The following is a 15148-nucleotide window of genomic DNA, read 5'->3' on the forward strand; positions in this document are numbered from 1 at the left end:
TATTCCTAAAAAATTTTGAATGTTACTTAAAAGTTTTTATAGAAATATCCTTGGAGTTAAAACATTGTAGATATTTTTTTTTCTCTATTCAAATAGAATTAATAATTATTAAAAGTATGATTGTATTTAATTCTTTATATTGTACATTGCTGATAAAAACTCTGTCTCTTATTATCAATTGATTTAAAAATCACATGGGTCCAAATGACCGGACCGAAAAGATCAGGGGTAGATATAAGAGGCACCCATTCATATCGTTTACAGTTAAAAGTGAAAGTAGGCTAGTTGGTTTAAAGTTACTTTTTGTTGTAGATATAGCTCTGTGCAGGAAGTTTTTTTGTTTCTAAAAGATCAAGCATTAATTGTGTACATAGTCAACATTCGATATGGATTCAAAATAATCTGTTTTGCAGGCAGGTATATTTTATAAACAAATTGAGTATGTAGGCCTAACTATCGCAAGTGTGTGAAGTATATTCATCCGCTGAAACCAAGACATATTGTTTACAATAAAATATGAACATTGTCAAAGACATCAACTATTTTTTTTATCTGCCAACTTGTTATATTGACGTACAGTTCTGTTCTAAATGGAAGCAAGTCTTTTTTTATTCCTCAAATACAAAAGAAAACTTTGCACTCATTTTCGCGGATTTATTGATAGTATGCGTTGTTCAGCTCCTTACACTTCCGGTGGACGTACAATCCCTAGATGGCTTTCGAGCTTCGCTCGACGCCATAAAAAGGGTGAATTCTCAAATTCATGAAAAAAAAACCTACCGTAACTTCAATTCCTTATTTGCAGTTTCATTTATTACATGCTCCTACAAAAGTGAAGGGGGGGGGGTGTAACGGGATGAGCGGAGGCTACTCCAAACAACAACAAGACATCTTAAATTTAACAAAATTTAATAACAAAAAAAATAAGAGAAAGAAAGAAAAGATAGAAATATAAACACTAAACCACACAAACACTCACACAACTTTCACTCAACAAGAAAAAATATGATGTTTATACAAATGACCAAAAATATATTAGAAGAGTGTCCGAATCTCCGGGGCTGTAGTCCTGGACCAACTACGGACAACCACAACTAGAGTAGTTTCGTCACCACAATCATCATCATCACCATCGCCATCATAATCATCGACACTATCGTCAACATCATCGCCTACAACACCATAATCATAAAAGACATCATCGTCATCACCATAATCATCTACTTCATAATCATCACCGACGTCACCATGAACGACATCATCTACATCATCTTCATCGACATGACCATCATCATCGTCGTCGTCATCATCACCATAACATCATCGTCGTCATCAACATGAACATCGCATCGTCATCGACTTCACCATGAACGACATCATCTACACCATCATCATCTTCTCAACATCAACAATATGACACTACAATAAGTGTACAAGTGACACCATAACACCATAATAAAAACAATATTGTATAATACATCATATAAGTATCTCACTGATAGTATCAAACTATGATAATGTATAAATAGTATTATATTAAAGGCAACATCTCAAAATATTGTAAGTATATGGTAACTGTTATTTGTTTACAGTAAACAGTATGGCGTCTGAGACTTCCGGTGACGCACTTCCGCCCAAGTAGTTAAGTGGAAAAAGTGACAATAAATTGTAAAATAAAATAACGCATAGAAAATAGCCCTTTGAATCACCGTTTCTTTATACAGCAATAGCGAAAACTGTACTATAGAAAAAGACGAATTCCATTTAAACACTCTCGCTAAAGTCACACATCAGTGAACACACAGGTAACTCTACAGTGAACAATGGTCAAGGTGACTTTATAGGACGACTGCGTAATACTAATAAAAAGGCAAAAATTTACAAATAAACTACACCAAACTAAATAAATACTTACCACGGTCAGCTATCCGTGTCCGCGTCAAATGCTGAACTTGTGAAACTAAAACATGCCACACAGGCTTCTAACACGATACCCCCTTCACACACTAAGCACGTCTTTATTGCTGGACAGCTCGGCCGGGTATAACTTAGCGCCTATTGTTAGGGTCGGCCAAGCACGTTGCAAAGAATTATGGGAAAAATAAAATCGGGTGTGTTCGATATGAACAGTGATTGTCACACACCTCCCCCCTTAAAAAATTGTCCTGCAATTTCAAATAAACAATCACCGAATTTTGAAAATTCTCACGTATTTACAATAAAACCTATATACATACCTGTACTGTCTACTATACATCTCACTGACGACTCAGGTAATCCGCACCCACATTGTCGCTTCCTTTGATTGCAATGATCCTAAAGCGGTATGGCTGAAGCTGCAAAGCCCAACGCATCAGTCTGGAGTTCTCTGTCTTTGCTTTGTTAAGGTAGGTCAGGGGTTGGTGATCAGTTTCAAGTAGAAACTCGCGTCCATAAAGGTACTGGTGGAACTTCTGTATTCCCCACACTACCGCCAAACACTCCTTCTCGATAACAGCGTATGCCTTTTCTCTTGGTTGAAGTTTCCTACTGGCGTACGCTACGGGTAGTTTCTCGTCATCCTCCATCTGTAACAGCACAGCACCTATCCCATCATCTGCAGCGTCCGTGCGTAAAATGAAGGTTTCATTAAATTCTGGCAACTTCAATATTGGCCTTTCTGATAACATGTGTTTCAATGTATCAAAAGCTCGTTGCTGACTTTCAGTCCAAATAACTTTATTTGGTTGGCCCTTCTTCGTAAGATCAGAAAGTGGAATGGCTATCGCAGAGAAATTCGGAATAAACTTTCTGTAGAATCCTGCTAAGCCTAGGAAGGCACGAACCTGTTTCTTGGTTTGTGGTATTGGCGCATTTCTGACTGCATCAATCTTGTCCTGTTCTGGTTCTAGACACTTGTTGCCCACCATATGTCCCAAACAGTCAATCTTGTCAAATCCGATGAAACATTTTGTCGGTCTGGCCGCAAGTCCCGCATCTCTGAGTCGTTCGAACACAGTCTTCAGTATGTGTAGATGTTCTTCAAAGGTATCTGTAAAAACAATGACATCATCGATAAAGTTTTCTACGCCGTTCATACCTTGAAGTAGTTTTCTCATCATACGACTAAATGTTGCCGGCGCGTTTACAAGACCAAACGGCATTGTCCTGAATTGGTACAATCCGGATGGTGTGGAAAAGGCTGTAAGCGGCTTACTCTCGTCAGCCATCGGTACTTGCCAGTATCCTTTGCTTAAGTCTATCTTTGACACAAACTTCTTTCCGGTCATTTTGGAAAATATGCTTTCTGGACTGGGCATTGGTTCTGCATCAAATACCGTAGCACAGTTCAGTCGTCTATAATCAATGCAAAATCGATTCGTTCCATCTTTCTTCCGAGCTATGACAACTGGAGCTGAATAAGGGGAAGATGATGGCTCAATCACATTCAACTGTAGCATTTTCTGAACTTCTTCTGTAATTGTTTTCTCTGTACTGAACGGAATTGGATATGGTTTCACACGCACAGGTTCAGACGATGTCACAACAATCTTATGCTCCACTAAGTTCGTCATTCCAGGTATATCCGTAAATACATCTGAGAACGAATCACACAGTGATTTAGCAGTTTCCAACTGATCTGGTGTTAGTCTGTCTGCAAACTTTATGTCCTTTGCTGTTTCGGTTTGAGTAACAGGTGGCATAAGAATAGAGTCCTGTTGTTCATCATCATCTAAGTCACTAAAGTCTATGAGTGAAATTGCACATGTTGACAAAACACCACAGTTCAATGTATCTCGTTCAACATACTTCTTAAGAAGATTTGCGTGGAAAGTTTTCAGCTTGCCTCCCATATCGATCTTGTAGTCCATATGTCCTATCTTCTGTATTACACTATAAGGTCCCTTCCATTGCATGAGGAGTTTGTTTGACTTTGTCGGTAGAAGAACCAGTACTGTGTCTCCCTCTTTCATCTGACGACCTTGCGTTTTCCTGTTGTAGTACTTGCGCTGACGTTTTGAAGCTTTCTCCAAGTTTTGGCGAGCTATGTCACATGTTTCTTCCAATCGTGTGCGTAAGTCAAGTACGTATTGATACGTTGTCTTAACGTCCTCGTCAGGAATTTCCTTTGTCCAAAGTTCTTTAAGAATTGTCATCGGACCACGAACAGTACGTCCATAGAGAAGATCAAACGGCGAAAAACCAAGGCTCTCCTGTGGTACTTCACGGTATGCAAAGAGTAATGGGTTGATGTACTTATCCCAGTCTCTTGGTCGCTCAGCACACATCCTCTTTAGCATCTGTTTCAACGTACCATTGAACTTCTCGACGAGTCCATTACACATGGGGTGATACGGAGTAGTAGTAATCCGTTTAAATGACAACAGACGGCTCACTTCTTTCATTACGTCCGATGTGAATTGCGATCCTTGATCTGTTAGCATCTCGATCGGAACTCCTAATCTACTAAAGATGTCTACCAGTGCCTCCGCTACTCGCTCTGTCTCAATTCCAGGAAGTGGAATAGCCTCGGGATAACGGGTTGCGTAATCGACAAGCGTCAGAATGTAACGATTCCCTTTGTCGGTAACTGGTTGGAGAGGGCCTATAAGATCAACTGCTACTCGTTGAAACGCTTCTGTAATTAGCGGCATTTGTCCTAACGGTACTGCAGGTACTTTTCCTTTTGGAATAGTCCGCTGACACACGTCACATGATCTGCAAAACCGTCTAATGTCTGACTGAATTCCTGGCCAGTAAAATTCGGACACTACTCTGTCGGTTGTTTTCTTTGATCCCAGATGACCACCCATCAGCGTTTCATGTGCTATCTTCATAACGATAGTTCTGTATTTCCGGGGAACGATTAACTGTCGGAAAAGTTTTCCACTGGACACTTTCGGACTGCAAAATTCTCTGAACAACATTTGCTTCCATTCACACATTTTTGAAAATCCGCCGTCACTGAAATGTTTAAGCTGTCCACTCTCAGCTAAGCTCCATAACTTTTTCAGTGTCTCGTCGTTTCGTTGTTCTTGTAAGATATCCTCCGGCGATACATCCCGTATTGCTTCCGGTACTTTCAATGGTTTGTATGGAGACTGTTTCTTTTTCAGTTGCCCACGCGTTTCAACAGCTGCTATGTTTTCAACGGAATGAATCCAGGCTGGATTTGGTTCATGTGGTTTCCTTACTCCACGAATATTACCAAGAATAAGATCGTACGAAGGCGAATCAAAGCACCAAGCATCAACACTTCCGGTAAAGTAAGGAGTATCGACATCAATTCTAGCCACATCTGAATCAATAATACGACCGTCTGCTAACTTGCATCGTTGAGATGTCCCTGTTAGTTGATCATCGTTTACCAGTTCTCTACGAATAACGGCACCACTACAACCTGTGTCTCTTAGCACAGTCACTAGTTTATTGCCAACCCATCCCTTCACAACTGGCATTTCCGTTTCACAGAAAGCAACCGAATCACCAACACACGGTAAGTTTCCATGTTTCTCGACGACACTCGCGGCTCTTTGGCGACCTCTACCGCGTCCTGGATATCCATGGTTCCCATTATTGTACGACCCACGTTGAAAATCACTAGGGTAAGTATGTTTCGGTGTTGTTTCTTGTTTCTCGCTCGAATTAAACGGCCTGTTATTCGGACTTTTGCGGAAGTTGCAGTTAAAGGCTTTATGTCCTTGTCGTCCGCACTCATAACACTTCACTGCATTTCCAGATTGGTTTTGTTGCACGGAATCTTTGTACGGCGGTTGTCTATCGGACTGCTGTCGTCTGTCAAAGAGCGGTTTTTGCGTAAGTGAAGAGGATGTCACTGTTCTGGCCTCAGCAAACTGGTCCGCGTATCGCGCCATGTCTTGGATCGAAGTAGGAATCCTCTCCTTTAGGAATAAGGCAAGTTCTTTCGAGCAACACAATAAAAACTGTTCACGTAAGAACAAGTCCTTCAGATTATCGAATGTCTTGTTAGTCTTAGACAGCTGAATCCACCGCTCAAGGTAACTGTCCAGTCTGGCAGAAAATTGCATAAAAGTTTCACTTCCGTCTGGTTTTGAAAATCGGAACTTCTTGCGGAAACCGTCCTCCGTCATGTCAAATCGTTTCAACAGGGCGTTCTTCAACTCGTTGAAATCAAGTGCTGTTTCGGGTGAGAGTCTTGCGAACACATCCAGTGCCTTTCCTTTGAGTAATGCGCTAAGATGAGTCCCCCACGTGTCTTTATTCCATTTCTGCGTTGTTGCGTATATCTCAAATCTTTGAATGTACGCATCAATGTTGTCTTTCGAATTCTCAAACGGAGGAAGTTTTGGTCCTTTTATCACTTGAGAAGTTTCTTTCTCCTCTTTAGTCACAACACTCGGCTTCATGTGAGATCTCTCGAGTTGCAGTTTGTGATCAAGTTCCAGTTCTTCTAGTTGTTGCTGATGTCTCTTTTCTTCTATCAATCGGGCGTGCTCTCGCTCATCATGTTCTCTTGCGGCGCGCTCTTTCTCAATCTGTAGTTTGAAGTCGCGGTCTCTCTCCTCCTGTCTCTCGACTCTATGTTTCTCACGTTCGTCCCGCATTCTGGCCTGTTCGTCCTTCACGAATTGTTGAAGGTCTTCATCCTTCATCCCCATCTTGGTCCCCACTTCAAGTAGCTCCAGCATCTCCTTGACAGTAGACATGGTGCATTGACTGACAGACCAACTTACCTCAAAATTATCTCATAAAGGGACTAACTTCTCAACTTTTAACAAAACAATCTGCCTAACGTAATGTACTCACCAAGGGAAAAGGAAACAACGACCTACACTTGCTCTTACATGTACTACAAAAAAGATCAAAAAATGAAAAATAAAATAAACCTTGGCAACTGTTCACTTATAAAGATATCTTGTAGTATCTGGAGGAGTCAACTCATCCCACCGCTGCCACCAATTGTAACGGGATGAGCGGAGGCTACTCCAAACAACAACAAGACATCTTAAATTTAACAAAATTTAATAACAAAAAAAATAAGAGAAAGAAAGAAAAGATAGAAATATAAACACTAAACCACACAAACACTCACACAACTTTCACTCAACAAGAAAAAATATGATGTTTATACAAATGACCAAAAATATATTAGAAGAGTGTCCGAATCTCCGGGGCTGTAGTCCTGGACCAACTACGGACAACCACAACTAGAGTAGTTTCGTCACCACAATCATCATCATCACCATCGCCATCATAATCATCGACACTATCGTCAACATCATCGCCTACAACACCATAATCATAAAAGACATCATCGTCATCACCATAATCATCTACTTCATAATCATCACCGACGTCACCATGAACGACATCATCTACATCATCTTCATCGACATGACCATCATCATCGTCGTCGTCATCATCACCATAACATCATCGTCGTCATCAACATGAACATCGCATCGTCATCGACTTCACCATGAACGACATCATCTACACCATCATCATCTTCTCAACATCAACAATATGACACTACAATAAGTGTACAAGTGACACCATAACACCATAATAAAAACAATATTGTATAATACATCATATAAGTATCTCACTGATAGTATCAAACTATGATAATGTATAAATAGTATTATATTAAAGGCAACATCTCAAAATATTGTAAGTATATGGTAACTGTTATTTGTTTACAGTAAACAGTATGGCGTCTGAGACTTCCGGTGACGCACTTCCGCCCAAGTAGTTAAGTGGAAAAAGTGACAATAAATTGTAAAATAAAATAACGCATAGAAAATAACCCTTTGAATCACCGTTTCTTTATACAGCAATAGCGAAAACTGTACTATAGAAAAAGACGAATTCCATTTAAACACTCTCGCTAAAGTCACACATCAGTGAACACACAGGTAACTCTACAGTGAACAATGGTCAAGGTGACTTTATAGGACGACTGCGTAATACTAATAAAAAGGCAAACATTTACAAATAAACTACACCAAACTAAATAAATACTTACCACGGTCAGCTATCCGTGTCCGCGTCAAATGCTGAACTTGTGAAACTAAAACATGCCACACAGGCTTCTAACACGATACCCCCTTCACACACTAAGCACGTCTTTATTGCTGGACAGCTCGGCCGGGTATAACTTAGCGCCTATTGTTAGGGTCGGCCAAGCACGTTGCAAAGAATTATGGGAAAAATAAAATCGGGTGTGTTCGATATGAACAGTGATTGTCACAGGGGGGCAAAACCATGATATTTCAATTTATTATATAAAAGTTAAGAAAAGTGCCTGCTGCAAAAAAAAGTAGGGAGGGGAAAAGCAGTCCCCCACCTCCACCCCAACCCCCGATGTTACGTGCCTGTGATATATACAGAGCACGGTGTGCTCTGTGGTATTCGCATGATACCAACGGACTCGTCCATTAATCGGCGCGCAATAACTATGAATAAGACAATATGGCGCGAAGACCTGCTTCACCATTCACGCAACGGCTGAGATCTTGATGAACTCATCCATTGGCAGAGATCAATGGGGAGGGGGACAGATGAATTTTTGACATTTGTTTTATAACCGCTACATACATGTATATTATACTTTGGATCGGATTTTTTGGAGGAGATCTATCAAATTATTAAACACACATGAATAGTAGTAGTTAAATGTAGTAATGTACATTTAGTAAGACCTGCGAGTTTTAACCCCTGTTCAAGATTAATGAAATCGCCCAACGGAACAAAAATCGGGTCACAACCCGCTTTGGTGATTTAGTTCCTACAGTAAACATTCTTGTTGTATAAATATATATTTGTTTTAATCCAGACTGATGACACACTTGTAACAATGATAATCCAACACCAATTATTACTTACATTGATTCGTAATAGGCAATATGTCACAACTTGTTGCGATGACCCCCTCCCCCTTATTCACCGTTCTAATATATTGGAATGGTGATCTATTTTTAAATTAGGATTACAGCCGTGCACTGCATGGTGAGCACCCCTTTTACTTGAAAACTCTTGCTCGCTGTTGTTATAGTAAATCCAATATAACATTTTCATCAATTGTGAATGTAAATGCTGACGTCATGACGTCAGGCAATAAGTACATCTTTGTATATGTATTTATTTGATCAAGCAGCCACTATAGCTATTACCTTATGTCATTGTTTTATATTAATTACATTGACTTCCTTTTCTCTGGAGTAGAAAAAGCGGATTTTATATATTGGAAATTTAAAGCCAAAAAAAATCCTTAAACGTCAAATCACAAATTATTGCATGCATATACTAGTAATATGTAAAACCTAGTGAAACACAAAAGATATAGGTGAGTTATTGGTACACTCTGTAATGGTGCAGTCACCTATAAGGTATAGGTGAATTATTTCATGAGATATACAATACTGTTCTTTAAATTGAACTTAACTTATTTGTACGAATTTGAAAATACAACACAATAAACAGACTAAAGGTAATTATTGAATAATCTAGTAGAAAACTGTGATTACGAAAAAGGCATCTTTTTTTTCTGGTTTGTTAGCTAGTTAGAAAGCGCATTACAACCAGAAACAAGTAAGTAAAGTTTCAATGATGTTAAGTAAAGTTTCAATGATGTTAACCTTTACAATTATTAGATGTAAACATTTTCATAACCGTTTTCGTAAATAATTGCATTAACAAATAATGATAAAGTTTAGAGCTAAAAAAACTAAAAAAAAATGTACAATTCAACACCATGAAATGGTTCTAATAACGATATACCTTCCATAATTGAAATATTTCAAATACATACAACTACAGGTACATTTGTAAAATTCTTTTATACCAGTATGAATATGTAAACTGGGTTAGGACAGTTTACGCATTATAAACCACGAAGCTATTAATAATTTTTCCACCTTTATTCATTATATAAGTAACCATCAAATTTAAAAAAAAAATCCAAAATATCCACCTACAGAAATCTTTTAATTATAGGTGGTAATATTTTACAAAAAAGGGAGCATATCAATTGGTTTAAAACTCTGATATTTCTTTATTTGCACGATATGCGTTTTTTTCCGATTGATTTACAGATGTTTATACAGAGAACACAGTATATTACTTTTAGTCCAGCGAATTCTTTAATCGCACTCTCCTGAAGTATTTGACAAGATTGATTTACTGCATATTTATTTTATGCTGGAAATGGTGCAATAAAAATGAATATTTTACACATAATGATATTTGTTAAAGTATCATTCAGAAAATTCTCTAAATGCAGTTCCAAGAAGAATTTATAGTTTATTTAGATTGGTTTACTGTATATTTATTTCATACTTGGAATAATACATCATGAAATAAATAATTTACGCAACAATATTAACTTAAAAATCCAGTGATAATATTTCATTGCAACCCTCTGCACCAATTTTTTTTTTCTGGGAATGATGCATTATGGAATGAATATTTTACACAAATAATATTTGTTTAAGTAAAATGAAAAACAAATCCACTCAATGCAACCCCATGCACTAATTTTAATTCATTTTTGATTGATTTACACGGAATTTCAAAGCACCAAACAGACAAGACCTACGTGTATCACCAACGCAGAACCGAAAAGCTGATCTCGGTTTTGCTTTGGTCGTGGTCTACTTCAAATAATATAGACAATTGGTCACTTTTCAATTGCAATTTGAGGCTCTGCTTCTCACACCGGGGTCTGCTTTCTATGTTTTTTACATCAGCAAAACGATTGAATTTTCGCTGAAATGCAACCCACGAATCTGTGCCGTCATATCGGAGGGATTTTGGCAAAATATCAACTCTGTCTTGACGTGGAATTTGCTGAATAACAGCATTGTTTTGCTGTTGTCGTGCTTGTGGTGGATATGCTTGTTGCTGGTTTTGAAGTTGTACAGGTTGTTGGTGTGGTAATGCATGTTGTTGTTGAGTTTGTTGTTGTTGAGTTTGTACTGTTTGTTGTTGTATTTGTTGTGGCAATGCATGTTGTTGATGTTGTGGTTGCAATGTATATCTTGTCTGTGCAACTCTTGGGGTCGGATATGTACTCATGATTGGTACCGATTGCCCCATTTGAGGATATATGGGTGCTCCCTGGCTACTCAACGGTGGCCCATAGGCACAAGTTGGGGAAACATATTGAAAGGTTCTGACTTTACCGCAGATACTGATGGTACAAAAACCCCTTTAGTCTGCGGTAATGACATTATGGGATGCCCATATGGTTGTGGAGGGTAATATGGATATGGGTAATGTCCCCACGGCGCCATACCGTAGGGCGGCATCATTGTTGATGAGCCCGGGGAATATTGCATACCCCATTGTGGCTGCATTCCACCGTATGGTGCACTTACGGTTGTTGGCAGGATCTGGAGAGCATGAGGTTTGTATGGGAGGAGCAACTGAAGTGTTTAACATCTGTGTATTCAGATACCCTCCTTCCATACCAGCAATCACAGCATGTTTTTGCTCAAATGTATCAATACCTGCTCCTACAACAGGCTTTTGTTCATTATTTACAGAACGAGCTCCTGTGACATAACTTTGATCACTTGGGTCCTTGAGGGGTGGTGGTAACTCAAATTCTTTTGGTCTAAGACTTTGACTTACTTTTTTCTTTATTTTTCTTTGTAATCAAACCCTTCAAGGCGTCATTCATAATTTCCTCAGAACCGGTCCTTTCTGATTGAGGATTGCCGTGTGGTGTATCACCCGGCCCAATCCCCTGATCAGTAAAGACCTCCTCATCCGCAGTCTCATGAACAGCAGGTGAGGGAGAATTTTCGCTAACATCTCCCACACTAGTTGAACCCTCAGACTGACTCTTAGTGGTATGCAAAAAGCTATATTTTGGATTTGTATGGAAACTGATTCTTTCGATTTCCTCTTTGTTGAGCTTTAGGTTCCTTACCTGAGCCAGGTCTTCTGGTCCTAAAAAAATGCCGGACGCACTGAGATACGCTTTAATGTTATCTGCAACGGCTGGGCCTACACCTTTAAGTTTTTGTAATTCCATCTTCGATGCAAAGTTTATATAGACGGGGTTCAGTGACATTTTGAAAATTTAGAAAATGATACCAACAAAATTTAAATTGAAAGAAATATAATAATAACTAAATAATGATAATGCTATTTATACCAACAAGAGGAATAAAATTAAAAAAAAAATAAATGAAATCAAGCCCAATGTATTACAAAAGTAATATAATATCTATGTCAACAAAGAATGTTAAACATTATTACTAAATGGCAAAGTTTAATACAATATCAAATATTTGACAAATAAAGACAACTGTAAGGCCCCTAATGATAGAGAAATGAATTTTTACGACAGCATTTCTACCCAGAGAGCCACCTTTCCGTAATTGTTATCAGATGCCAGAATACTCCCACAAATAAGAAAATCTCCGCTAGGCAGTCGTCGGTTGAGATGTGGCTGGGGACACCACTGATGACTTACATGGTTTTCATCGCATATCTATGAATTAATTAAATTGTTAAACTCAATAACAGCTCCTGGATTCGGCAAGAACGTCAGTTAAATTAACTCTTAGTTAAAACCGTAACTAGCTGATAATTTTTAATGGCAAGTTACAGAACAAAGAGTTAATTTTGCGTTGCTCGGAATCTTGTTAAGTGTCTATTAGCTAACTAGGATTTAACAGAGCGAACTTAGTTAATTCGTCGTTTAAGCCGTCTGCACGCGCGTTTACCCTACTGTCTGACAGTGACAATGGCGACTAAGCGAGAAAGAAGCATTAATTGGTCACAGTCAGAAATAAGCATTTTGACTGAATTGTTTGAAAAAATTGAAGATGCTTTGTAGGAAAAGCAAGGCAACTTGATTACAAAGAATGCAAAATGGACAGAGGTAACCGAAATGATAAATGCAGTGGGTATTCATCGGCGCACGGGTGACCAGGTAAAATTCAAGTAGGGTAACTTACAGCAAAGTGCCAAGAAAAGTTTCTGCGCTGCACGGAAACAGTCTTAACTCACTGGCGGAGGCCCTCCACCAAAGCTCCCAACCGCGGCTGAAGAGTAAATTATCGATATGATGAAAGATCGTCTTAGTTTCAGCGGCATTGTTGGTGACATATTGTCAGATATGCCTAGTATATTTACAATATATTCGTTCACCTATAAAATGTATAAATATTATGAATATATTTATATTAGGCAAGAGACCTAGAAGTGACTACGGGGGCCACTATAAAGATGTCCATCAGGGACGAAGTTTGTGTATGGAGAGGTACTAGTATTTTCTTCTCTTTTTTTCAACTTTGAAATTAACTTCCCATTCCCCGTGTTTATTTGGATTTTATTTATATCATTAGACTTTTAAATTTTTTTTCAAAACTTGAACACGTCTTATTTATTTAGGGTGATTTTGTTGTATCTGAGGGCCAATCAAAGGCAACAACTCATTTGGCCACTCAGACTGAAGCACAACACATCATTACACACTCGAAGATGTGTCGTGTATGCGGGGAAGGATAACTTACAACACGAGTAAGATGGATCGGGTGTGATAATGTGGAAAGACATTATTACCAAGCACTTTCTCCGTTCAACTTCACGATATCGTAAGTAACTAAAAAACACTTTATATAGTCGTTTGCCATAAAAGTAGTAGATAGTTGTCTGTTAAGGTGTTTATATGATTAATTGCTTTTCAGGTTAATGGTGAATTTTTTTTATAAAGCATTTTATTCTGTTCCTCGAGTTTTAACTCATATTTTCTTTATAATTTAAAATGAAAGAAAGTATACTTTTAAGATGTTAGTAAAAAAGTTAAAAGAAAACTTGATATAACTATATTTACATTGTTCAGTGTTTTTTCATGTGATAACACTACGTATCAATTTGTTCATATTCAGTCCAATAAATTCAAATGACGTTTGCTTATTAATATTCAAATATTTAAGCGTACAATTGCTGTAAATTAAATTAATATAAGTAATAAGGAATTTGGATATTGTGAGGTGATAATTTCGTTTCGAGCTTTATGGGATTTGACCACGCCCCGACCAATATAATCAACTCATGATACTCGGTCTAATAATGATTCCTTATTCGTTTAATAATGATTTTCTGATCAATTATATACTAAATATACCATTTTATCAGAGGAAAAAAACATTCTTGTCTAAAGAAATGAACTTAGTCATCCAGTTTTAGTCCCCTTCGAACATGTGGAAGTATTTTGGTTTCACCGCGTTTATAAAAATGTCGGACAGGAAAGAAAAATTCACCGTCTGTATATGAAGTTCTTTTTACCTGACTTTAAATACATCTTTTGCATGCTGTGTAATTGAATGATCCACTTTAAAAAAAAAAAAAGACTGGACTTTGACCCGTGCGTGCACGGGTTGACATTGCTTATCGGCCATTTACGAAATAGGTACATCGAAACACTTTAATTATTATTGACATTTACATAACCAAGCTATAAACCTACAATAATGCTATTAATTTTACTACACTTTCCTTAGTTTGAATAATCTGTGTATCGGGAAAGACCCTCACCACAGTTAGAATTATACCCTTATACCCGTAATGTAGCAGAAAATTGCAGAATCGCTCCGGAACGATTTTGGAGAAAGTTAATGAAGTTGCTTTGAAAATAACAGTCACATTCATCGCAACAAACCTTTTTGAGACTGCAAATACATTTAAAATATATAAAACAAAAGACAGTATTCTTCTCGGTATTAAAGACCAAAAATTCGAGTCTATTATTTTAATATAGTAGTATATATGTATCTTCGGTTGCACACCGATGAAATGCAAACTGCTCTATTTATGTCTATAATATAAAAAATGCTATAAATTTAAATTATTCAAACCGTACCATTTGCACAATTTATATTTTAGCATCCAAACCGGAATAATTTATTTATCCAAACCGTACTATTTCTTTAGCAGGTGCATGAAGTTATTGCTATATTTATACATATTAATGTATTAAAAATACATTGGTTTGATTTTATTTGGTTAATGTAATGTTTAAAATTAGTTTTGGCTGCTTCAGCTTTTTAGTATGTTATATTATCTACGTAATCTAGAAATAGTTCTTAGCTTTATTGTTTAAATGACACGTGAACGGTTGATATCCCTACAAATAAGTCGTTTTTATTAACGATGAACAAAAATAACG

At 37.7% G+C, this 15148-nt stretch overlaps 1 protein-coding gene across 3 annotated transcripts; it reads right to left on the reverse strand.

Moving 5' to 3' along the window:
• Window positions 1–892: 892 nt before the first annotated feature.
• Window positions 893–8213, reverse strand: LOC105319660 (uncharacterized). Of its 3 annotated transcripts, none has more exons than XR_010711752.1 (3): window positions 7991–8213; window positions 1916–7494; window positions 893–1419 (listed from the first exon to the last, which is right to left on the reverse strand). XR_010711752.1 is itself a non-coding variant. In XM_066078274.1 (2 exons), the coding sequence occupies exon 2, from the start codon at window positions 6666–6668 to the stop codon at window positions 2259–2261; it is 4410 nt and encodes a 1469-aa protein (XP_065934346.1). In that variant the 5' UTR covers window positions 6669–7494; window positions 7991–8213; the 3' UTR covers window positions 1818–2258. The 3 variants fall into 3 exon arrangements, 1 of the variants encoding a protein (XP_065934346.1); XR_010711756.1 differs by lacking the exon at window positions 893–1419 and adding an exon at window positions 1793–1811; XM_066078274.1 differs by lacking the exon at window positions 893–1419 and having other exon boundaries at window positions 1818–7494.
• Window positions 8214–15148: the final 6935 nt, after the last annotated feature.

This window comes from Magallana gigas, chromosome 1 (genome assembly GCF_963853765.1).
Source record: "Magallana gigas chromosome 1, xbMagGiga1.1, whole genome shotgun sequence".
NCBI classification, from domain to species: Eukaryota; Metazoa; Mollusca; class Bivalvia; order Ostreida; family Ostreidae; genus Magallana; species Magallana gigas.